The following is a 24,524-nucleotide window of genomic DNA, read 5'->3' as shown; positions in this document are numbered from 1 at the left end:
CCCTAGAGTTCTGGACCCTGGCAGAGAAGAGTGTCTGGAACCAGGCTGCCCTCTTGGCCTCCTTCCGCTGCAGGCTGCATCCTCAGATCCAAGCTGAATTGACATACCGAGGGGAGGTCTGGACCCTGGATTTCTTTATTGAAAACACGATCATTGTGGATAACCTTGCACGAGATCATCTACCCCATCCCGGGCTGCCCCTACAGGAGACGCTGATGCCTCCTGAGGCCCCAGAACCGATGCAGCTGGGACAGGGGCGCCTCTCTCACAAAGAGAGACAGCGGCAGCTCCGGGGCCAGCTGTGTCTGTATTGTGGATGGTCGGGGCACTTCCAAGTAGACTGCCCCATGAAACAGCCTGCTACAAACCCTACTACGGAGCAGAGATGAGTGCCGCCCTCCGCACTGAGACACAGCTCATGGTACCACTAGAGGCATCCTGGGGGGCCCCTCAGGTACGGACTTGCGCATTGATTGAATCAGGAGCCGTCAGCTGTTTTATGGACACGACCTTCACCCAGCACCACCATATCCCAATGCATGAATGGGAAGTCACACGTTGGATTAGTGCCCTGGAAGGGCAGCCGCTGGGTATGGGGGTGGTGGAGAAACAGACAATGCCGTTGCGGGTCTGGGGTGGTGTGTGTCACAAGGACCTTGTGTTTTATCTTATCCAGTCCCCGGAGATGTCTGTTATATTCTGGTTCATGTGGTTGGCTAAGCATAATCTGGTCTTCTCCTAGAGCAAGGCGGAGTTAGCGGCATGGGTGACCGCAGTGCGCCACCACTTGTTTGACCCTACCCTGCCGGGCCACCTCCGTGAAGAGCCCAGAAGCACCTGAGGCTTTTGTCATGCCCATGGAGTATAAGGACCTTGCCGAGGTTTTCAATAAGAGCAAGGTGGTTACTTTACCCCCGAACAGGCCATGAGATTGTGCTATTGATCTGCTGCTGGGCGCGTCTCCCCCTAGGAGTAGGATCTACCCTTTATCGTTACCCAAGCAACAGGCCCTACAGGAGTACGTGAAAGAGGCCTTGGCCTCCGTGATCATTAGGCCGTCCACCTCCCCAGCAGCCGCCGGATTCTTTTTTATTACTAAGAAGGAGGAGGGATGCGGCCCTGTATTGACTATGGAGGGCTGAACGCGGTCATAGTAAAATACCCACACCCCTTGCTACTCATCACTGCTGCTTTGGAACAGGTCCATGGGGCTCGAATGTTTACCAAGCTGGACTTGCGCAATGGACTGACTCGTCCATTACCCTGGCTGAAGTTGCTGAGGTAGTCAAAAAACTCCTCGGTAGCAAGGCTCCGGGGGTGGATTAGATCCGCCCCGAGTTTCTCAAGTCTCTGGATGTTGTGGGGCTGTCTTGGCTGACACGCCTCTGCAGCATCGCGTGGAGTTCGGGAACGGTGCCTCTGGACTGGCAGACCGGGGTGGTGGTCCCTCTTTTTAAGAAGGGGGACCGGAGATTGTGTTCCAACTACAGGGGGATCACACTCCTTAGCCTCCCTGGGAAAGTCTATGCCAGGGTACTGGAAAGGAGAATCCGACCGATAGTCGAACCTCGGATTCAGGAGGAGCAATGTGGTTTTCACCCTGGCCGTGGAACACTGGACCAGCTCTATACCCTCACTAGGGTGCTGGAGGGTTCGTGGGAGTTTGCCCAACCAGTCCATATGTGTTTTGTGGACCTGGAGAAGGCATTCGACCGTGTCCCTTGTGGCATCCTATGGGAGGTACTTCGGGATTATGGGGTTCGGGGCTCGTTGCTACGGGCTGTTCGTTCCCTGTATGACCGGAGCAGGAGCTTGGTTCGCATTGCCGGCAGTAAGTCAGACCTGTTCCCGGTGCATGTTGGACTCCGCCAGGGCTGCCCTTTGTCACCGATTCTGTTCATTATCTTCATGGACAGAATTTCTAGGTGCAGCCAGGGAACGGAGGGTGTCTGTTTTGGTGGCCGCGAGATCTCGTCTCTGCTTTTTGCGGACGATGTGGTCCTGTTGGCTTCATCAAGTCAGGACTTGCAGCGTGCACTGGGGAGGTTTGCAGCCGAGTGCGAAGCGGAGGAAGATGGATGGATGGATGGACTTGCGCAGTGCCTACAACCTCATCCGGATTCGAGAAGATGATGAGTGGAAGACCGCGTTTAGCACCTCCTTAGGGCATTACGAGTACCTGGTCATGCCGTTCGGCCTAGCCAATGCACCATCCGTGTTCCAGGCTTTTGTTAATCATGTTTTAGGGTACCTGGTAAACAAGGAAGTTCTCATGTACCTTGACAACATCTTCATATACTCCCAGACAATGGACCAGCATGTCTGCCGGGTGAGGCAGGTTTTATGGAGGTTGTTGGAAAACTGTTTTTATGTCAAGGGAGAAAAATGCGTGTTCCATCAGAAACAGGTCTCCTTCCTCAGGTTTGTTCTGAAGGCTGACGGTGTGGCTATGGACCCAAACAAGGTCCAGGCAGTACTGGACTGGCCCCACTCCATGACTGTCAAAGCCCTGCAGCACTTTTTGGGCTTCGCCAACTTCTACCACAGGTTCATCAGGTGCTTTAGCTCAGTGGCAGCCCAGCTGACGGCACTGTTGCGGGGAAAAGGAACAAAGCTGGCGTGGGCTGAGGAGGCCCAGACAGCATTCCAGACCCTCAAGGAGAGGTTCACTATGGCACCGATCCTACTACACTCTGATCCTTCGCTCCCGTTAGTGGTGGAGGTGGACGCCTCGGAGGTAGGGGTCGGTGCTATCCTTTCGCAGAGACAGGGTAATCCCCCAAAACTCCACCCTTGTGCATTCTATTTGAGGAAGCTGACTCCAGCCGAGCGCAATTATGACATTGGGGACCGGGAACTGTTGGCTATTAAACTGGGAGTCTCAGTGAGCCTAACGTCCGGGCATCATCCGCAGGCTAACAGACAAGTGGAGACATTACACCAGGACCTAGGCCGCTTCCTGCGTTGTTATTTCAGCAAAAACAACACCAATAGACCCGCTTCCTCCCCTGGGCCGAATATGCCCACAATTCCTTGTCTCACTCATCCACTGGACTTACCCCATTTCAATGTGTCCTAGGGTATCAGCCTCCCCTGTTCCCTTGGCATCCAGAACACACCGAAGTCCTCGCCGTTGACGCCTGGTACCAGGACAGTGAGGAAACATGGAGGTCGGTAGCAGCCCAGCTCCACCATAGCGAGCACCGGTATAAGCAACAGGCTGATTGCCACCGTCGCCCCATTGCCTTCCATCCCGACCAGTTAGTCTGGTTGTCCAGTAGGGACCTGACGCTGCGTCTCCCGTCCTGGAAACTCAGTCCTCCGGTACATAGGTCCCTATTGGCTCATCCACCAGGTCACTCCAGTCACTTATCACCTGCATCTGCCTCCATCTCTCCGAGTCCATCCTTCCTTCCATGTCTCCCTCCTCAAACCGTATACAGTATCTCACCTCCAGGCCCCAAGAGCTGCAGCGCCACCTCAGCCAATACAGATAGATGGGACCCCGGCGTACCACATGCGGGAGCTCCTGTACTCTCGAAGGCACCGCGGCCGCCTGCAGTATCTGATGGACTGGGAGGGATACAGCCCTGAGGAGCACAGCTGGGTTCCGGCGAAGGACACCATGGACCCAAACCTGATCACCGCTTTTCACAGGGACCATCCGGACCGCCCGGCACCTCGGCCCAGGGAGCACCCCCCTCGGCCTCAGCGGACGGCTGGAGCTGCCCGTAGGGTCGGGGGTACTGTCAAGCCTCTGGAATCAAGCTGAGCGACCGCACCTGCAGCTTGTTAACCCAGTCTGGTACGAAGGGAGCTCCATAACCGCACAGAGGTGCAGATTCTTGTAAACGCCTCCTTGGATGGATTTTGCAGTCTCAGCGTTTACTCCTTGCCCTTAGTTCCCTGCTTCATTCTCAGACTCTTAGCTCCTGACCTTTGCGTGCTCTCTCGATTGCTGAGTTTAGCTTCACCCTGGTAAAGACATCTGTGCCTTGCTCGACCTTTGCCTGTCTTCAACCATCGCTCTTTGTCTGACCCAGCAAACTCTCTCGGAAATAAAAACTGACCCACAATTGGGTCCATTCACTTACCTCTTATCTCCGGTCTACCTGTGTGACAATTGTCTTTTTTGCTGTTTTTTTCCAAGGGTGTCATTAACTGTGGAATGCATTTTACCTTTGCTCACCAGTCTATTCTATACCCTTAAAGCCTTTTATTTAGTTTTTTGTAGATTGTATGTGTGTGTTCTTGGATTGTTTGTGAAGTGCTCCTCTGTTCTACATTCCGATGATTCTGTTACCTGTGGGGTTTCTTCGGCATCCTTGTTTCGCTCCCTGGTTGCTGATTTTTGTCTCTGCCAAGTGTCCTAGTCACCATGTCTCCTTTTTGCTGCACATTAAAATCTTTGACCACAGAACCGGAACTGATCCCCTTTGCACTGGTAAGTGGCACCATTACTAAACTCTGCACTTGAGTCACAAACGTCCATGTCTCTGTCAGACTGTGGCATAATTAAAAGGTTTAAATTCTTTTGTAATGCATGCAAACTAAAATGTAGGTTTAATATTAATATTTCACGTATTGCCTTATCTGTGGAGCGTGCATACAGATGCACTGGGTGTCCTCAAAGGTCAGCAATATATTTTAATGGTGTTCCTCCTCTATAACCAGTTTCAGTTCAACAACAACACACTCCTCTGAGTCATTTGTACACTGAATTTAATGCATTGTAAATTATGTCTGAGATACCTAAATCAGGTTCATTTCACATTGCAATGCTCAGTAAGTTGTAGAATGTCATTGCTAATGAATTGTAAGTGACCACTTGTAGGAAAAATAGCAGACATCGTAAAACTTTGGGAATAATCTTTGAAAGCTGAGATAAAGTGTAAAATCAACTCTCGCTTATGAAAATGTTAAAACTGCAAAACTGATAGCCAACATTCCCACATTCAACTCGGTCAGGAATCCATAAAGCCTCCTGCTGGAGGCATGTACCACAGGCTTTAGCTCAATGTGTTTTTTTCATGTAAATTCAGGATTTTGGGAGGTTCTGTTTGAAACCAGTTTATGGTATTGATTTGAAAACTACTCATAAACCGTGACCTTTCCTCTCTGTTTGTTTTATCTCCTTCATACTCACTGACACATTCAGTGGTTCCTCTTTGACAGTCAGGAACCTTGTTTTTCGAGATACAATATCCAGATATCTCAGAACTATGTTTCAGCATATAATACATATTTGCTTTTTGACCTTTTGTCTGCAGCATTAGTCCTGCAATGACTTTTAACCACCTGTGGTGAAGAACATCAATGCCCTAATGATGATCCATGCTGAGAACATGAATATTGTAAATGATTGTAATGCATCTGCACCAGTCTCTATATTCATAGGAATTGAATACAGAAGAAACTGAGTTTTCATAATAGCCTCAAACTTTATCAATAGACACAATAAATAATGTGCACATCTAATGAAATCTAACCAAATATACATGAACTCCTGTTGTCAGGTGGAGTGAGGGGAATATTTTGATTAAATAAATGACAATGGTGCAACAGTATTCTGTGCCACAAGGACAAACCCTTTAGGTCATACTCACTCCACAATGTCCGTAACATCCATACTAGAGAAATACTGTCAAAAACATAAAAATTAAAGCACAAACACATCCTATGCATTTAGCCGACTCACAGGTCCTGCTTTTGTGACTGTTTTGCAATTACATTGCAACAGTGTTACAGTACAATTTTATGAACATTGTGACTGGATTCAGACAATTAAAGCATTTGAACTCAGATTTTGATTGCATATGAGTGCATTGAGTGCAACATACATATCTATACACTGTTCATAACTTATATGGAGCACAAAATGATGCCCATATGCTCCACTGTGACATTTTGACTCAATAAATTTGTATAGAATACCAATCCACTGAAGAGACATTTACTGATCAAAAGTGAGTTTGACTGAATATGCACAACTGACACTGCAATTGTTTTATTATTAGGAGCGTCTCAGAAAGAACAACATAAATTAGCTAAATAATAAAAGTCTCACAAACACCTTAAGTAATATTACTAATGTATCCAATGTGAAAATGTCAGCATTCCTATAACATTCTTGCAAGACTCTCACTGATATGACAAATGTGCAATGCTGATAGGGCAAAAGCTTGCTAGTTGGATGTGCACCTCTGATCTTTAAAAACATCTACAAATTAAGTGTATTTTCTGAAAAATTAATACAGCTATTTAAATGGCCTACCACAGTCACCTACTGCAGCTTTGCATAAATGGCAAAAGTCAGCTGAATAAAACCTCTGCTACCCAACAAAGGCATCTTGCATATAAAAACTCTACAGCATTGTCAAATAAACAAAGGTGCAATATCTGTGTACGGCCCCTGAACAAATCCACTGCCTGCCTTTAGCAGGGCGCCTGTTTAGAGGCCACTAAGATAATATCACTCTCACTCGGTTCTAGGCAACTGCTGGCCAGTTCTGTTACCCCGGGGGACATCCATATAACCCTCTTTCAAGAAAAATTGTGCGATGTTTAAATGCCTGAGACATCTTCAGTCACTCAATAGTCCATCCATATATGCCAAGCCTGGATGACCAGCAGCATGTTTCTCATTCCACATGACATATACTGTGGGGAAGTTACTACCTTGAAATACTGTACTTGCTACACTCCAACAGAACATGAAGGCCAAATAATGTGGTGAAACGAACAGAGTAGTCAATCGTTATTGAGATTCATTATCATATCCTGAGATCAAGCCTTGAAATAATGAATCATTGAAACACTGCATTTAAATATGCCATTGAGTTCTGTATAAGGACAGTTTTAAGTTGGCTCACCATAATTTGAAAAAAGTACTAATATCAGATTGATTTGGGCTTCTTTTTCCTGGACCTGCTTTGTTAAACAGCTAAATGATTAACAATACATCAGTAACACTTAAATGCAATTAAATGCAAAACAAGTTCCAGTACTTCCCCTCAGTATAACCAAGTACTGTACATAACATTTAGTATCAGTAAGAAAATAACTTACATACCTGACTGATAAATATACTAAACTCTATAAAATGAAAGGGAGTTCAACAGCATGGGAATATGCCTTTCCTGATTTTTAAAGATCCAGATGGACATAATCGCATCCAGTAGTAACTGTACTGAAGACAGTGCTCAACTGAATCAACTGTGCTGTGTGTAGTGTGAAAAGACTTCTATTTTTATATTTCCCTTCTATTCTTACACTAATGTTTTCATTTTCACACCGAAGGCATGCAATGTATCGAAACGGAAACCCTGTGAATACTGTAAAATTTTTCTAATGAGTCAGGAAATTACAGGTTGTGTTTTATATATATATTATATATATGTATATATAATTATATCCTATTAAGATCTACAGATCACCTCTCAAATGAGCCAACAGAAACAGTAAATGCAGCAGAATTAGAAGGACTTGTCTCAATTCACAATTACCTTTAGTATGTCACAATTAAAAACACGGCAGGGGACACAGATGTGTGTTCGTCAATGAGGTGCTCTCGTCGGGGTTGTGGCGACGCCTTGATGTCGGGAGGGACGCCACTCACATGGTGAAGGTGAGAGGACCTTTCGATGGGGTGCTTTGATGACAATGGTACCACGGGCTGCTTTCGGGATGTCCAGGCAAACTCTTCCTGTGCAGGAGCCCTCACACAGTGGTCCGACACTTGGGGAAAATGGGCCCCCCCTCAAGCCTTCTCTTTCGGACTGCAGTCACAAAAATTAGCGGTAAAGGTGTGAGCGCCACCCTATGGGCAATGCACAGAGCAGAACTAATTCAACTTCAAGAATGATCTCAAAATAAGAACTGATTTATTCAAAGACATTATGTCTGTTTTCCATCTAGCTGTGCACTTCTAGATTTGATAATTAAATTACTATTATATTGCTATAAAATACACCCATATTGCCAAAAATTTACATACATACAGATCACTGCAAAAATAACAACTTCTTTCAAAAAGTTTCTTTTTTAAAAGAAAACTTTTGAATACTCACAAATACAAAAGAAATCCTTCTTTTCATAATTCACAGAACCAGCGCAACCTGATTTATGGATTTGGAATGATTCAGGCATGTCCAGCAAAGTGCTTTTGCACACAGGTTAACATGGGTGCATCTGAATTAGCTGCATTCATTTACAAACACCTTTCAGCCTTTCACCATCATGTTTACACACTTTGAGATTAAATTTTGAAGGAAACTTCATATACTGTGTTGTTATCAGGCATAAAATCAGTAGAAACTTATTGACAAACTGCTAAATGAAAGAAAAAGGCAAAAATGCAGCAGATCAGAAAGAAAAAGCAGCATCATGGACAAAATCCAAAAGGAGAAAGGGATGGCAAGGGCATGAGGGTCCAAGAGTGCAGTCTATGTGTGTGTGTGTGTGTGTGTGTGTGTGTGTGTTTGTGGACCACTAGGGGCTTGTGTGATCTTTTTACTTTACCAAGGACACTGCAAGGCTTATATCAGGGTTCCCTTACGAGTAAAGAGCATGTCCTTACTCAAGGTCAGCTGAAATGGTGAAACTGGAGAATTTATGCCTTGTTGTTGTGGACAACCTTTGTTTTTAAGCATTAACATGCTGACCGTTGTTCTCCTTACAATATGTCCTGCAAATTTGTTAAAGGATCACATCAGTTGATAGCAGAATTCCAAAGGAATTTCACTAACAACTAGTCTTGTATGTCCTTAGTGGTATGAAGAGGAGCTTATGTAAAATTCCCTTTGAATAAATATCACATGACAGAAACATAGAAAGGCTGTTGATATCCACTGACAGCCTATGCTGTTGCTCAATAAAGCGTTGGCTTCATATCGACAACCATGAAGTGAAGAGTAGATGGAGGAGGAACACTCAAAGCAGCGGAGTAAAGTCCCAGCAACAGGAAAGCAAGTTGTAAAGAGGAAAAGAGGGCGATTAAAGCATCTCTCTTTACTTAGACTTGGACTTGGCCTTGCCCGTCGACTTGAACTTTTTATGAAAAGCCTTCTCCAGCTCCGGCACTGACAATGTGAGGGTGAAGGAGCCATCTGAGTCAGAGCGAGTCACCCGCGCTGCAACACAGCAGTAGTTAACAGCACTGATGTTAGACACACACAAGAAGACAAACACACTGAAGCACGAGAGCAACCACATACGGAGAAACTAACACCCACAGACAATCCACCAACCAAGGCAGTGCCATGGATACAAAAAGACATGCATTAAAACACAGACACCAACAAAGGACTGACACACACACATCAAATTAGCAAAAAGACATACAGACACACAGCTAAAACACAGAGACTCAAAGGTGCACAATGATGCTCTTTTACACCTTACAATCAAGGACAAAAAATCAGCACCCACGCACATTTCAAATAATGCAAAATTCCTTCACGAAAACTGTTGATATTATTGTCCACATTATGTATTTCTTTGGTTTGCAGTGGTACAAAAGAAAACAGCTGAATAATTAAATCTTAACTTGTTCCACAGGAAATCCTAAAATAGTCTGGACAATATCACTGGCACCTTCAACAAGTAGTTGGAAATAATTACATTTCAAGCTAGTGATTCTTCTGTACTTTGGAACTATGGTGAGTTGCAGGTGCTTGCAATATAAAAATCGCCCACTGATCCAGTTTGAATAGAGAAAAGGACTCATTCTGCTGTTTTAAGGACAATCTCAAGACCGCAGTTCCATTTCCTTCATCTTCCTTTTTCCACCATACGCGATACTATCAAGAAGTCTAAGGCACAAGGCACTGTAGCCAAGCTTGCTGGACATGGCTGCAAGAGAAAACTTGACCAAAGATTACAGTAAATGATTGTTTCAATGATGGCAGAAGCACCTTGATCAACTGCTACACAAACTGACCTTCAGACACAAAGTATGACTGTTTCAATTCCTGCCATCTGCTGCCAATTCAGTGAAACAGGGTTTAATATTAGGTGTCCCAGGAGGATGCCACTGTTGTGGAAGTGACCCAAGAAACCTCAAATGTAATTTGGCAAAACACAGCTGAACATGTCAAAATCCTTCTGGGAAAATGTCCTGTGGACAGACAAGACCACATTAGAACCTGTAAAGCACACAGTCTCTGTGTTTACAGAAAAGAAGATAAAGCCTTAAAAGAATAGAAACCTCTCCTTACACTGAAACATGGATGAGGTTCAGTGATGTTTTGGGGTTGCTTTGCTAGAGAAAATGGAGTTATCTGCAAAAAATCCAAGAAAGCCAATATTTTTGGCCACAAATGTATACAAAATACACTCTTACTGAAACACTATATGACAGAACTGTGCCTGCTTTCAGAAGGGCCATGTAACAATCCACTCTAATCTTCCGTCAGTGCCAGTAGATGAAGGACAGGACCAAGAGCTGGACTCCAACAGGGGCCAAAATGTGAGAAGGTCCACAAGTGCTAATGGGAATAGGTGACTTACTGACAATGTTACTACATTCTACTAGGGATGACCCCTTTATAGTTCCTGAAGGCAACTTCTGTCCAAAGTGAGCCAATAAGCACAGTACCCGAAGGCATCTATCCAATGTGCCACCACCACGTTATCCAATGACATGTAGTCCTCTGCAAGTTCTCTTCAAGTTCTGACAGGGACACCAGCTGCTCTTCACTGAAGAAATCTTCCTGGAAGCACTTTTCAAACCTGAGCTCAGCTGGCTGAGCTTCCACAGCCTTTCCAGTTGAGCTCCATGCCTACATCTTATTGGTGCGTTCAGTGAACTTCCCATTGCCTGGAAGAACGTTTTTGGCTCATGTTCCAGTACATGATCAATGCTCACCCAAAGTGCACAGGAACATTGTCTGCCCAGATCCTCTTCATCACAGCACAGTCACTGATGACACTTATTTCAGAGGATTTCTTTGTATAGTTGTGTCTTACTCTGCATGAATGGGTAGTAGTATGTACATTTTTTAAACTTGATGTATGTGCTTTGTTTTACCCTGTGTGTATGTATGCTAGTTTGTGTGGGTTTTACTCTGTATACATATCTTTGTATGACTATTTTTTATGCTTTATTTTGCGTGAGCATACGCACACGTGTGTGTGTGTGTGTGTGTGTGTGTTTGCATAAATGTATATGCATTTTCGCCTGATGCTCTGGCAAACTCACCCAGGTCGTTGTTGTTCATCATGGCATTTGAGCCCCGCAGTCTTGGGCCCTGTTGTGTGAAGTGGTAGCCAAACTTGAGTAGCGTTGTATTCTTCTCCAACATGTTGGCAATCTCCATCTCCACCTTGTTGCCCAATGGCTGGCTCTACATCAGTAAAAATGGCATTGAAGAATCTGATCCAAATAAGAGTGTCTCTGAAACAAGCTGTGACTGTACTGTGGTTATAGTGCTTCTTGTTACAGTTGCGATAGATGTGGCCACATCATTTCATTATACTGTCAGTCTCTTATGTGGTTTTACTTTTTTCAGAGAGGTGTATACCAATATTTAACATACTGTAATTTATCCACTGTGGGAAAAATGTATACTAGGGTCAGCTGTTATATGGTTCAATGAGCGAGTTTGTACTCGGATTATATGTGGTATGTGGCTTTACGCTGCACCTGGTTGTCGATTTTGAGCTCCAGAAGGGTCGTGTTGAATTGCAGCGCCTCCACCAGGGCTAAGATTCCGGCCCCTGTGATAAAGTTGGACTCCACGTTCAAACTTTTCAGCGTTGTATTGACCTTCAGCATTTCAGCCATTGCCTATCCAGAAAAACATGTAAAAAAAACCTTCGTCACAATTCTAACCAAATCTTGTTTCTCAGGATTTCACATAAAAACACACACTGCAGGAAATTCCACATTTAATGGCATCACCAACACAACACTAAGCACCATCGTATCAAGTTCTTTCAGGTTATTCTGGAAAACTGACCTGTAGTATTAGTAGTGTTGAGCACAACTCACTGTGCAGTGGAGTCACAGCTTACACAGGGATTGGGGGAATGAGAGCACATTAAGAAAAACTGCATATAACTAGTTTACCAAATGAACATTATATGGGATATGCTACCATAAGCTTGAACTTAAGTGACAGCTGGCACTTACATGAGCCACAGGGTCATTACTCCTGGTTCCCACGATGCTCAGCTTCTGCACGACTGTGTTGGTTTTCAGGGCCTCTGCATAGGCTTTTAGTGTGGGCACCGGAATGTTCTGGGGTATTGACAGGTCTCAAGTTATGACACCAGTAAACCACTGAAAAATGGGAATCAGCTGCATGTAGTTTTAGCAGTAAAAGAATCTGAAACAGAGGAGAATCCATTTTTCTCCACCTTGATATTGTTGAGGTTGACCTCCACTAAACTGGCATCATTGCTCTTGATCTTCTGCAGGGTCTCCTCCACATCTGTGGAGTTGGGCTGCTCATCAGGGACAGATTTATACTGCGTGCACTGGATAACACCTTGGGGCACAGGCATAGCAGAACACTGGGTCATTTAAAAATTTCTGAGCACATTATGCATACAAAATCACTTTGCATTTTTGTTTATCATCTTATATGTGATTTTATGTGTTTGTCACTCAGAAGCAACCTTTACTTTATTAAATACATACGTATTACATATTATTACTGTATATACCTGTCAAAATACACTGGTTCCTCATCTTATAAACAGCTGAGTTACAATTTTTTAAGATTAAAATGTTCCCCAGTTTATCTTTTATTTTATTTTCTTTACTATTCTATTTTATAAATTTTCTGCTGAAATTAAGAAATTACCTACATTGCTGCATGCTGCCTTCACAGTAAAAGGCAGAAACAGAACAGGAGTGTGGAAGTGCCTTTACTCAGCTTGCTTCCACAGTGTTTACAGCTCGTGTCTGTGTTCCTGAATGTCAGCGAACAACGGCAAGGAGAATGGTGTACGTTCATAAGATCCACAATCAGCATTCAAGCAGGGGTTGAGGAGAGTATGCATTTTTATTTTCAGTCATTTTCAATCAATTTCAGTTTGATATGGCTCAGACTAAATAAAATTTTAAAATGTAAAGTCTTACATTTTTTTTTACTATAGCTATATATAAGATTTTTTCATAACCCTTCCTGTAAATTTAGAGACATTTGTTTTAATAAGCCTTTCAAAATTGTGAATGTAATAAAAAAGATAAAAGTGTCCCTAAGCTTACAGACATTGCACATGATGATGGTCAAGAGTGAAGATGATGCATTTTAAATTTCAGTAATCATCAGTGAGATTTAAAGCAACAGTTTTTAATTCTGAAACTAATAAAAAAATAATTGCTACATCTGAAGTGTACCCTGGTTTGGGCCTTGTTTGCAGAAAACAGCAGACAACAATAATCTTGCTTTGGTCAAAAAGTCATTGATAATGTATCAATGGATGTGTTACAGAGTATTTTTTATTTATTATAACTTTATGTGAAGTTTTAACCGGACCTACCCCTTTATTCATTGGAGGGACGTATGTATAACTTCAGCTTTTATTGATAGCGACTTCATGGTAATAGTGACTTTGGAAGTACAAACAATTTCAGTTACAAACACATTTCTTGTGTTCATAAGTTGAAGACCCAGTGTATATATTCTAAAAAAAATGCACGAGCATCAGCAAACACAATTGGAAGTGTTGAAGTTATGCAGTTGCCAGGAGTGACTGTATAAGCAGTCAGCTAAGCCACTGTATAAAAATGATAGAAAGTGACTCACTGTTCAGGCCCTGTTTGTTGACAATGGTGCTGCTGGCCAAGGCCTCATAGTACTGCTGGTTACTCATCAGGGTGTGCATGCCCAGGATAGCTGGGTTTAACAGCAAGCAGAGCGAGTAAAAATGAAAACAGAAGACAGACAGAAATCAACCATTGCATACAGTGAAAAGTTACACCAGCAGAATAATGAAGTGGTGCTGCAGCAACATCAACATACAGTTCTGCAGCACTGATAAGAACACACACTGGCCCAAAGGCGCATCCCCTAGAGCAGCATAATTCATAGCCATGGTAATCACTTTTTTAGTCTCAGCACCCGAAACTGTAAGAATTAACCATGAAATAATACCCACTAATGTACCGATAAATCCCTGTGGGACATGCAACTGAGGGAACGGACAGATGTGTGTGAATCATGTCTCTGAAAAACAGATTAAAGAATTACGTGCGGTGCTAACTGTTCCCTCGCCAGATTCTACTTTGTAATTGCTCATCCTAACAAATACACTTTGTTTACAAATAAGATGTATTTTGATATAGTGCTCATCGCAGCATTGACGTAGAGTGCTGAGGGTCGTGTGTAACAAATAACCTTCACTTAATGCAGACTTATAGATACTGTGAAAGGGTGCATCGTGGCATTTTTTTTGAAAACATCATCTAGGCTCTTACACCTAAAAGCAACACTTTTCATAAGCTCTAACACTGCTGATGAGACAGGTCGCAACACAAAAGTCCTCCATGCTTTCCAGACTGGATCCATTCAGAAAGAGCACTGATGCTGGGTCCTGAGTCACATCACCTGGAACATGAGATGATTCCAGACAGGCCACAGCAGGAGCACAAACAAGCGATTTTTCACAGCTTGCATGTTAGGATCAGCCCTGATATTCCTCATTGGAGGAGTCAATAGATGTACGTACACACACACACACACACACACACACACCATCTGAAACCGCTTGTCCCATGCGGGGTCTCGGAGCCTAACCCAGCAACACAGGGCTTAAGGCTGGACGGGGAGGGAACACACCCAGGAGGGGATGCCAGTCCACTGCAAGGCAGCCCAAGCAAAACTCAAACCCCAGACCCACTGGAGAGCAGGACCCAGTCAAGTCCGCTGCGCCACCATGCCCCCATTAGATGTATAGAAACCACGAATAATGTTGTATTCCAGCGGGCAGGTTTAAACAAGTCAAAACATTAGTGTATATCATTTAGAGACATGAGAAAATCCAGAGTGGCCATTACTAAACAGGCTCATACATACTCAAGTGGGTACAGCCACATACCATAAAATATGGTCCCGTGTGGCAAATTCCACTTAATAAAAGCTTTATAAGGACTGGCACACATTTGTCACCGTGATTCAAACCACACAGAGAAGCGGTTTTAAATAACATAAACAGCAGCTAACATCTTTGTTTCTGAGGGAGTCATCTTTTCTAAACACAGCGAATCAGAGCGAGTCCAAGTATCTGAAATAATAATGCAGCACAGTTCGCTCAAAACAGTACCGCCGCGTAACACACACAACAGCATACAGCAGACAGCTATAATGTCTGTGCTACAGCAGCATAGCAACACCGAGGAAACGCTACACATCGCATGAGACAGGTCTGCCCAAGGGGCCGTCTGCAAGCCATGCTCTGCCTCTCAGTAACGGGCAGCTTGACAGGCAGCTTACGCTCCTGCAGGGATGATTAATGAATGGGTGATGATGGCGCAATGGGGGGTCAGGGTGAAAAGGGGGGGTGTGCTGGAAGATAAACACACATAATGTTAGGAAAGCTCGAGACAGAGTGAGAAAAGATAGTTCTGACTTTTACTCAACTTATTTTTTGTCACAATTGTCACAGCAAGGAAAATCTGGACCATTTTCACTGTCAGTGGTTTTACTTTTTACAGGGACAAAACAGCAAAATGCTTTAAAAGGCAAAGTTAAATGTGTTCCTGAATGTCCCATGTCCCATAATGTAACGCACACATTGTATTTTCTATGAGATGTACGTCGCTTTGGAGAAAAACGTCTGCTAAATGAATAAATGTAAATGTAAATGTCCACAGTGTTCCTAAAGTACAGGAAGTAATTTTTCTTGGCATCATTGTGGTGTCACAGTACTATTAAAAATACTACTAAATAAAGACAAACTGCTCAAACAATACAAAAAGCCCTTTATAGTATTCTATATTTAACCTATACCTGTAATGTGCACTTTTCTCTTTCTGTACTTTTTTAGACTGTAGGAATCTTTTAATAAATTTGTTGAGGTCAATATGTTAAATCAGTGACACTTACAGAAAAATAAAATATCAGTATATAATTATGAGCCTGAAATTAGTTACTACAGCATTAGTTGTTATTTTTAGGTAAATCTAAATAAATGGTGTATATGTGGTATTTATGCGTGCTTCGTCACTGGGTGTGCATATGCGTAATTGTGCAGATAAACATGTTTGTGTGTACAAACATGGTATGGACAATAACTTCTAAGACCGACTGCCATGTTTTGCTGCAACGGTTGCAAGCCATAAGCGCACGCCTTACAGCAGCGTCACACAGCAGTCGGCCTTAGAACCTATCGACTACGTGACATGTGTGTTGAAGCACGTACAGTACATGCTTGTATATATAGTGTGTGTATACAGAGTGTGTCCTTTTACCTGCGATGTCGCAGAGCTCCGCATCAGTGGCATTGGCCAGAGCTTCCTCCAGCTCCGGCTCTAGGGTCACATCTTCCATGATGGGGTCCACTGCCTTCTTCTTGGGCACCCACACCTTGCCTGGATGCATGCGAACAAAAGTTCCCTCCCACATTGAATTGAATTGTACAATACAATACGACATTAAACAGGCAAAGATATTACTAGGCAGTGATTGAACTTGCACTCCTAGTTTGTGTGTCTTCACTAAGGTTTTATTGCTAGTCCAGGGCAGTATGGTGACAAAGAGAGTTTTGCTGGGACCTGCTTCACCTGGGCTGTGCATTTGGGCATGGGTTTGAATCCAGCTCAGTCCGCACGGATGTTTGCATGTTCTTCCCATGCTGGGTTTCCGCCCATAGTTCAAACACATGTGCTGCAGGTGAATTGGTGACTCCAAATTCCCCTTGCTGTGTCTGTGTGTTACATTGCTCTGTTGTAAAAATGGTAGGTAGTCCAGTGTATCCGATATTTTAAGTCACCTTTGGTTGAAGGTGGGAGCCAAATATCAGTTAATTATCAATGTGCATTGCTTTGAAGAAAAGTGTATGTGAAACAATTAAATGAAAATGTAAACAAAAGCAGAGAATAACTAACCCCTCTTCTCCCCAGTATAGGGCACCAGATCCTCCTTGTCTGGGTGCTCCCTGGCCTGCTTCTCCAGGTGGGCCAGTAGGCTGTCCCTTTGGAAGCTGCCAGTGGGGGCCTTCTTTGTCTGATCCTTCTGTCTTAGTCCCGCTGGCAACAGGGCGTTCTAAAACAAAATAATGCTCTCTGGGCCTTAACTCTAAATTTTACCAACTGCACTCAGGGAATGTGTACAGCAACATTAAAAAGGGTTAAAATTGCTGAAATATCCTTTACACTGAACAGCTGATCATGTAGATGGCAAAACAAGGTGAAGATAGATGTTTCCATATAAGAGCTGGGGACAGTACAGGGCATGAATAAAAAGGTAGTATTATCCCTGTCATGTACCAAGATTCATTAAAAATAAAGAAATGCATAATCATTTTAAAGACTAATGAAAATGTTCTTGGTAATAAATAATATGTAGCTGTATTACAAGAAAACATGAGTACAAAATCCAGACTATTTTTTCACATTTCTAAGCAGTGTCCTCAGAATTAACATTGCTTATTGCTTGAGCGACACAATATACACTGGCTCCTCAACTTACAAACACAACTGAGGTTGAATGACTTTTCTCAGCCTGGATTTTTTTCAAACTCTAAAGTCGTTTTAACCTCTAAAAATCACTAATAAAGGCTGAGCAATAGACTTAATTAACCAACAGAATAACCAATAAAATTAATGAACTAATTTGGTTCTGTATAAACCTCACATATATTCTAACTAAATTTAAAAATCTAAAGACTTTGTATTTTTTATTTATTATTTTATTAATTTATTCCCACAGTCTAAAAACATGCGTTTCAGATGACTGATTCAGTGAGTGTGAACTCATTTGCATTGTTTTCATTGATTTCTTTTCTCTTTACTGTTGTTTTGCATTTTGCATGTAAAGTTAAATTCTCTGCTCATAGCATAGCACTTAGAGCTGCTGCCCTTGGACCCTAAGGTTGAAGGTTTGAATCCCACCTCCAGCAGTAGTACTCTTGAGCAAGATACTTATACTAAATTACTTCAGCAAAATTACCCAGCTGTATAAATGAGCAAATCACTGTAAGTAGCTTAACACAGTAAATTGCTTTCGTGAAACGCTTCAGCGAAATGAATAAATGTGAATTAATATATAAACATGGAGTATCATGTATGTATGTTTTGGGTGTGAGCATTTCTTAATAGCTGTTGTCTGTTCTGTTTTATGCATTATTGTCTGCTGTCAGTATTTACTGTATGAGTGTATTTATTGTTGCTGGTTGGCTGTCTGTGCTCATTACCTTCACGGTCTGTGGGAGACATGCAATTGGAAATTTCACTGCGCACCGTGCACATGTGCTGCATACATATGACAATGATAAGCATGAACAGGTATGAAAAAATTGAAGGACCAAAGACTGACAACCATAAAATATTATGCTGTATAGTAATTAATGAAAGAAGACAGCTTTGTTATGTTGCATTATGATAATTGTTATGTATTGAACTAATTTTGTCCATTTTGATGGGATTTTGTGATACGGTGTTAATTTTCAGGCTCAGGAACACAATCAAATGTTCACCATTGAACTCATTACAAGTCTTTGTTTAAATCTCAAATCTTCGAGTTATGAGAACTGACCTTAAGAAAGGTTTTTCAGGAATGCATTACCTTTGTAGGGCTGTGGAAGACTCCTTCTAGATGTGCAGATGTATGAAAAGGTGGAGAATTCATTAAATATAAACTAGTCTACTACCTCTACTGGAACTACACCATTCAGAAACTGTGTTTATTATATGAACTTCCTCAAACTTATGTTACTATGACCTGTTATTGTGTAGAATGTCCACTGACACATACACAGTAAACTGACAAATTTTTTTCCAGCTCAGAAATGGTGTTTGGAACTTACATCTGGGTCAAGCTCCTCCAACTCATCTTCTAGCCTCTGCAGCTCTTCCTCTGAAAGTGCCCTCAGAAGCTCATCCTCATCCACATCGCGGTATTTCTCCATCTCCTTCCTGAACGACATGGTGAAGGATGCAGACACACAAAAAAGGGAAAGACAAGCACAAGCAACAGGCTGCTTCACCACCGGCTCTTCGAAGGGGATATGTCTGCGGAGACAAGAACAGAGAAAAAGAGAATCCCTTAAATGAACTCTTTCCTAACTTTATCTCAGTGAAGAGATTCTGTGCAGACAAAAATACTCACAAGAAGACCATGAGTCTCCCAGGTTAACAAAGAAAATAGTAAGAGTGCCAAAGAAAAAGTATCCAAAATCTGATGCTGGTGCTTGAAACAGTGATGTCAGTAATCTCCATGTGACTGATTGAGGGGGATGAGGTCTGTGAGTCAGCCTGGGAGGCCACCCTCCCCCCCTTCTCCTTAACTCAAGCATGAAACAGCTGACAAAAAAAGATCCACTGTCACACCCAGACATCTGTGGAGATCATATTCTCGGGGCCCAGCTGGCACCGTGACTAAAATAACATTTGTGCATCCTGAGAAGTTCTTGCACAACCTATAGGCTCGCTACAGAGAGCCGGACAACCGAAAGTCTTTATGATTTAATGGCACCAAGTCTTCGCAGATATCTTTAAAACGTTTTTCTTTCGCACATTTCTTGTCCACATATAAAATGTGTATTTTACCTAGCAGTAGCATGGTAAACTATTTTCAACCCGAATAGCTGTGTAGTCAGTGTACTTACAAATGCCTCTGCAATGTGGGCACTGGTTCCTTCACAGGCATACAGCCTATCGTATACAGTGACTTTAAAAATGCTGTATCTTCAGGCAAATCTATTTAATGCTTTATATTATATGTTGCATGTAATAAATCTCAGTATATTAGATCAGCAAAACAAAACGCCTTCTGTGCTGTGTATTCCTACTACTGTTACTGAAGATTTCATACAGACTGGTGTACTTTGGCAGGTTTTACACCTTTTTCCAAATAGATGAACTCCACTATTCCAGTAGGTATAATGCATATTGTGGGTTGTTGTATAGGTTCAAAATTTCAACCGTGTATTTGCATTTATAACAAAAACATAGTTAAAAAAAAGTTTTGTAAGTTATTCTACAACGGGTCTCCACATATTCAACAAATATGTTTTCATTTCGTAACTGCACTTTAATTTCCATATTGTAAATGAAACCTTGGAGCCAACAGTAGTACAGTACAGAACAATGTATTTCTCTAGACAGGTTCAGCGCGTATTGGCAACGTTAAGGCAAAGCAAACGACAGACTATGGCATATTAACACATAGCGCATATTTAGCATTTTAAGTAACGTTACATGTACAACTAAAAATACGTACAAAAAGTTTTTAAAAAAACTGCTAGATAATAATAAATGAATACACAGTAAGATGTACGGGAAAATATTCCACAACCTAATTATAGTTGCAGCAATACCCTTGAACTGTTCTTCGTTTATATCAAATCAATGTAACGTCTCAGTTTCCTGACTGAAACCCCCCACACACAGGTGATGAACTTAATCACTTCTGTCAGCAATACGCCGTGATTAACAGCGACAAAACCATTTGCGCGCCGCGTTAAAAAATGCGCCCGAAGTGCGCGCTGCAAAAGCCGCTGTGCCCGACACTCTGCGACCAAACTGAAACTGTCACACATGTGGCGAATGTTGCCTAAATAAAGGGCGCAAAAGTTCCCTTTTCGCACAGTTTCCAGTCGCCCTCCCGCTCACGGGCTATTTATAGCGAGCGGCTCCCTCTTACTGACAGCTGAATACTTTGACCAGATATGGTTTTCTTCTCGAGACACGCGGCGCTCACTAATGTCAGCGCCGACAGGAACAATAAGTACCCACCTCACGAACACAATCGGCGGGGAAAATGCTCCCGGTCCTCCGCTTGTCGCCTGCGGGCTCCGCGGGGAAGTTTTGCGGTCCTTTTTCTCCCTACTTTTTTTTTTTTTTTTGCGCTCGCTCTCTGGCGGAGACCCTCGCGCAGGTCGCGGACGAAGCTCGCGCAGCCCACCCGCGCGCTGCCGCGCTGCCACTCAAATGAGGTCACTGGCGCGCTTCGACTGCGGCGCGCCGCTGCCGCGCTGGGGGTGAACCTCTCTCGCGATCCGCTCGGTCCGACTCCAAGCGTTTCAGAAACCCGCTGCTAATGTACTGGTAGCCCACTTTCATTCAGGAGCCACGTGTACTATACCGGTGAATGCCGTCGAGTACCGAGCGTGTTCAGTTAGGCCATCATGGCATTTATTCTCGCTAGCAAGGTCACGCGCAACTGAACTGTAGGAATAAATCTTTTCCTCGCATAACGGGGTTAATTAAAGTTTAGTGAAAGCACCCCGTTCGGCGAGCTGTCGTTGGAAGGGGGTCGAGTTCCCATCCATTCTTTCTTAAACATCATCGGTTACTGGGCAAAATTAATACGTCGCCTAAGATTAATTAAAATATCTAAATAATATTTGTTTTGAGTTTAAGAATGATAACGCCAACATATTACTAAGAAATATTTGTAACAAAAATAATTCCTATATGTTATATTTTCATTCATTCATTCATTCATTCATTCATTCATTCATTCTCAATAAGCTCTTGTTCAGAGCATGTACAGTGCGTGAGGCAGCTTACACCCAACACATAGACAGTTTTAATAATTTGGCTCAGGTATGTTTACAATATGAAGAAATGAAGTTCACAAGATCACTGCTATGTCTTTCACTCTGAAAAGCAAACAGAGGCTATGCAGTTAACAGTTCTGTGTAGTGTTACTAATAAATGCTAGTTGTTCGATGATCTTCATTTAATCCCGAAATTAAGGCTTTATTTATGCTAGTGTAAGGGCATTGATGCTATTAAATCTATTTATAACAACTATAAATAATTGTTTTACACTAAATTGCACTTGGGGGGGTTGGTGGTATGGTGGGTTTGACTGGTGCCTGCGGGGTGGTAGGTCCAGGGTTCAAGCCCTGCTTGGGGTACCCTGTGACAGACTGGCAACCCCTCCTGGGTGTGCACAACCCCCCCCCCCCCCCCAACCCCACAGGCTCTGGCTCAGGACAAGCAGCCGTTAACATTGGTTGAATTGCACTGAAAGGGCTGAGGTTCAAACCCAATTGACCTTAGAACCCTTCAGCAAGGTGCTTACCCTGAATTGCTACAGTAAAAATCATGCTGCTGTATAAATGTTTGAAAAAAATGTTATTAATTTAGCACTATAAGGTGTATTAGAGAAAAGCATCAGGTAAAAAGAATTAACCTTAATCAGTGGTTATGACTGGTTGACATTGTCAGTGCAATATTGAGACACTAAGATGTGTGTGTGTGTATATATATATATATATATATAATATAAATATATACAGGCTGGTTGTTTTTTTATGTAAGATACTCTGTTAAAAAAATGTTTAAAAGAGTATCTGTCTCCATCAAAACCTGCGGAGGTGGATTCCCGCTTCTCCACAAGTTGACATCTGACATCACTGATCCAAAACTGTTCATAAGAAGGTACTTCTCATGTTTCTCTTAGCAGGTTGGTCTTGACCAGACAGTCAGTTCTAAGTTATTGTCTGGTTATTGTAATTACAATCAACCCCATGGAAGACTCAGACCTCAACCTTGTGTAATCAAATAGTTAAAGGCACCATCTGAATCACTCATAGGGGTTTTAATCTGTGATCATTTTGTTGTATCACAAATTCAATGCCTTTCTTAAAGTTCAAAAGCATAAGAATAATTATGTAATTGCAATATCTGAAATTACCACAGGGTAAAAAATACAATATGAAAAATAATACTTTGGGAAGTTATCCAGGTATTCCTCAAGCACTAACAGGACCAAATCAAATAAAACCAACCTGAAAGTTCAGTGGCATGGCAGGTTTGCCCAATGCCTGCTGGGTGGTGGATCTGGGGTTCAAGCCCTGCTTGGGGTGCCTTGTAGTGGACTGGCATCCTGTCCAGAGTGTGTCCCCTACCCCCTCTGTCTTGCACCCTGTGTTGCTGGGCAAAGCTCTGGCTCACTGTGATGCTCCTTGGGACAATGCAGTTGTTGATGTTGGTTGGTTGAAGATGAGACAATGATCAGCAACACTGGATTAGTTGTATTCTCCCTTGGAAGAGTTACATAGAAATAAAGTGAATCACCACAAAAATTACTATACTGCACAGGCATGGAAAGCAGGGTCACATATAAAACTAATAGGCATTAGTCAGTCTTCCATCCTTCTAGTGGATGGCTCTCCACTCAGTTGTTCTGGTTCTCTAGCAGGGAAATCAGTTGTATTCAATGCAGCAACTTGCTCTTGGCAAGTGCAGTAAACAAACCATTATTGAATCATATGATAATTGGTCTTTGGAGGAGCGAACACCTGGCTGATTGGTGCAATGGTCAGCAGCAGTGTTAAATGGCAATTCAGCATTGACAGTGATCTCCTGGAAGGCTGCACAGATCTGGTTAATCTGAATAACAAGACTCTCCTCCATCGTGTTCTAGTAAAGCTTCCTTTCACCTATCAATATCACCAGCTTGTACAGGTCTCACTAAGGTTGCAGCATAAGGTGACCTAGATGACAGGCCACGGACATGTGTACATCCATACTGTCGCGTCTCTGAGGCAGCTCCAACTGTAAAGAAAACATGTCACCAGACAGCAGCAGATGGGTTTTCTTGGGCAAGTGGATAGTACTGCTACTCAGAAACACATTCTTCTTCTGCTTCCACAGGTGCAAGTCAGTGATCTGCCAACCAATACAGTGATCCAATTCATGAACCTTTTTAGAGTGAACTAGCTGTACAAGTACACCACATGCTTGGCCTCATACAATTTAGCTATCTACAGGATAGATAGGATGGGTGGGCAACAAGGTCATGGTCAACCACTGAAAAGGGTGTTAAGATCATTTATGAAATTTTATAGTAATCATTTCAACATTTGCCCAAGCTGGCAGCTAGAGCGATAACACTAACAATTCCCTAGCAAAAAACTGCTGAGATAGTGACCTTTATGCTGCATTCTGTGGAGTTTAGAGTTTAGACTGAGGTCCAGATGGGCCACAGCTGTTCACTAGTCAACCAAGTGTCATGAATAAATTTCCTTAATTGATCATAATAAGTAAGTAATGTTCTGAGTTGCAGCATTCCAGCTATCTTTAGTTAGTAGTACAACAATGCTTTTACTGCATTTTCCTGAGTAATCTGACATGTCAGCATGGTAGAAAGGATGGCAGCAGCACCCACCTTCAGGTGTATCAGCCACACCTGATCGAGAGATAATGAGTGGCAGGTGCAGCTATAGTGTTGTCCAGAGAACAGGAGTTCATCTCATGGTGGAGCTCAAACTGCAGTGGATGCAGATGCTGCCCAAAGCTCCTGGTTTATGTTCTTCTGCTCTGCTCTGTTTATGTTTATTAAAACATTTTGTAAGTCCACCCCACACTGGGGTGGGGCTGCTCCTGAAAGGGAAGGCAA

The 24,524-nt window shown here is 42.8% G+C and overlaps 1 protein-coding gene across 3 annotated transcripts; it reads right to left on the bottom strand.

Moving 5' to 3' along the window:
* Nucleotides 1-5,421: 5,421 nt before the first annotated feature.
* LOC108927820 (tropomodulin-1-like) lies at nucleotides 5,422-21,087 on the bottom strand. 3 transcript variants are annotated; one of them, XM_018741379.2, is made up of 11 exons: nucleotides 20,906-21,087; nucleotides 18,976-19,180; nucleotides 17,057-17,213; nucleotides 16,421-16,540; nucleotides 13,758-13,847; nucleotides 12,361-12,491; nucleotides 12,134-12,241; nucleotides 11,645-11,788; nucleotides 11,201-11,345; nucleotides 9,014-9,131; nucleotides 5,422-7,778 (listed from the first exon to the last, which is right to left on the bottom strand). In XM_018741379.2, the coding sequence occupies exons 2-11, from the start codon at nucleotides 19,093-19,095 to the stop codon at nucleotides 7,760-7,762; spliced, it is 1,152 nt and encodes a 383-aa protein (XP_018596895.1). In that variant the 5' UTR covers nucleotides 19,096-19,180; nucleotides 20,906-21,087; the 3' UTR covers nucleotides 5,422-7,759. The 3 variants fall into 3 exon arrangements, with proteins under 3 accessions (XP_018596895.1, XP_018596896.1, XP_018596897.1); XM_018741380.2 differs by lacking the exon at nucleotides 9,014-9,131; XM_018741381.2 differs by lacking the exon at nucleotides 9,014-9,131 and having other exon boundaries at nucleotides 7,758-7,819.
* Nucleotides 21,088-24,524: the final 3,437 nt, after the last annotated feature.

This window comes from Scleropages formosus, chromosome 16, assembly GCF_900964775.1.
Source record: "Scleropages formosus chromosome 16, fSclFor1.1, whole genome shotgun sequence".
NCBI lineage: Eukaryota > Metazoa > Chordata > Actinopteri > Osteoglossiformes > Osteoglossidae > Scleropages > Scleropages formosus.
This window is presented reverse-complemented; position numbering and strand designations above follow the sequence as displayed.

What these genes read in the sequence shown, in the direction of transcription:
- LOC108927820 (XM_018741379.2), bottom strand. Translation starts at nt 19,095, where the DNA reads ATGTCGTTCAGGAAGGAGATGGAGAAATACCGCGATGTGGATGAGGAT. An exon ending in CTATACTGGGGAGAAGAGGG is followed by an intron (nt 16,541 to 17,056) that starts GTTAGTTATTCT and finishes GCATGCATCCAG; the next exon opens with GCAAGGTGTGGGTGCCCAAG. An exon ending in TCAACCTCAACAATATCAAG is followed by an intron (nt 12,242 to 12,360) that starts GTGGAGAAAAAT and finishes TCAATACCCCAG; the next exon opens with AACATTCCGGTGCCCACACT.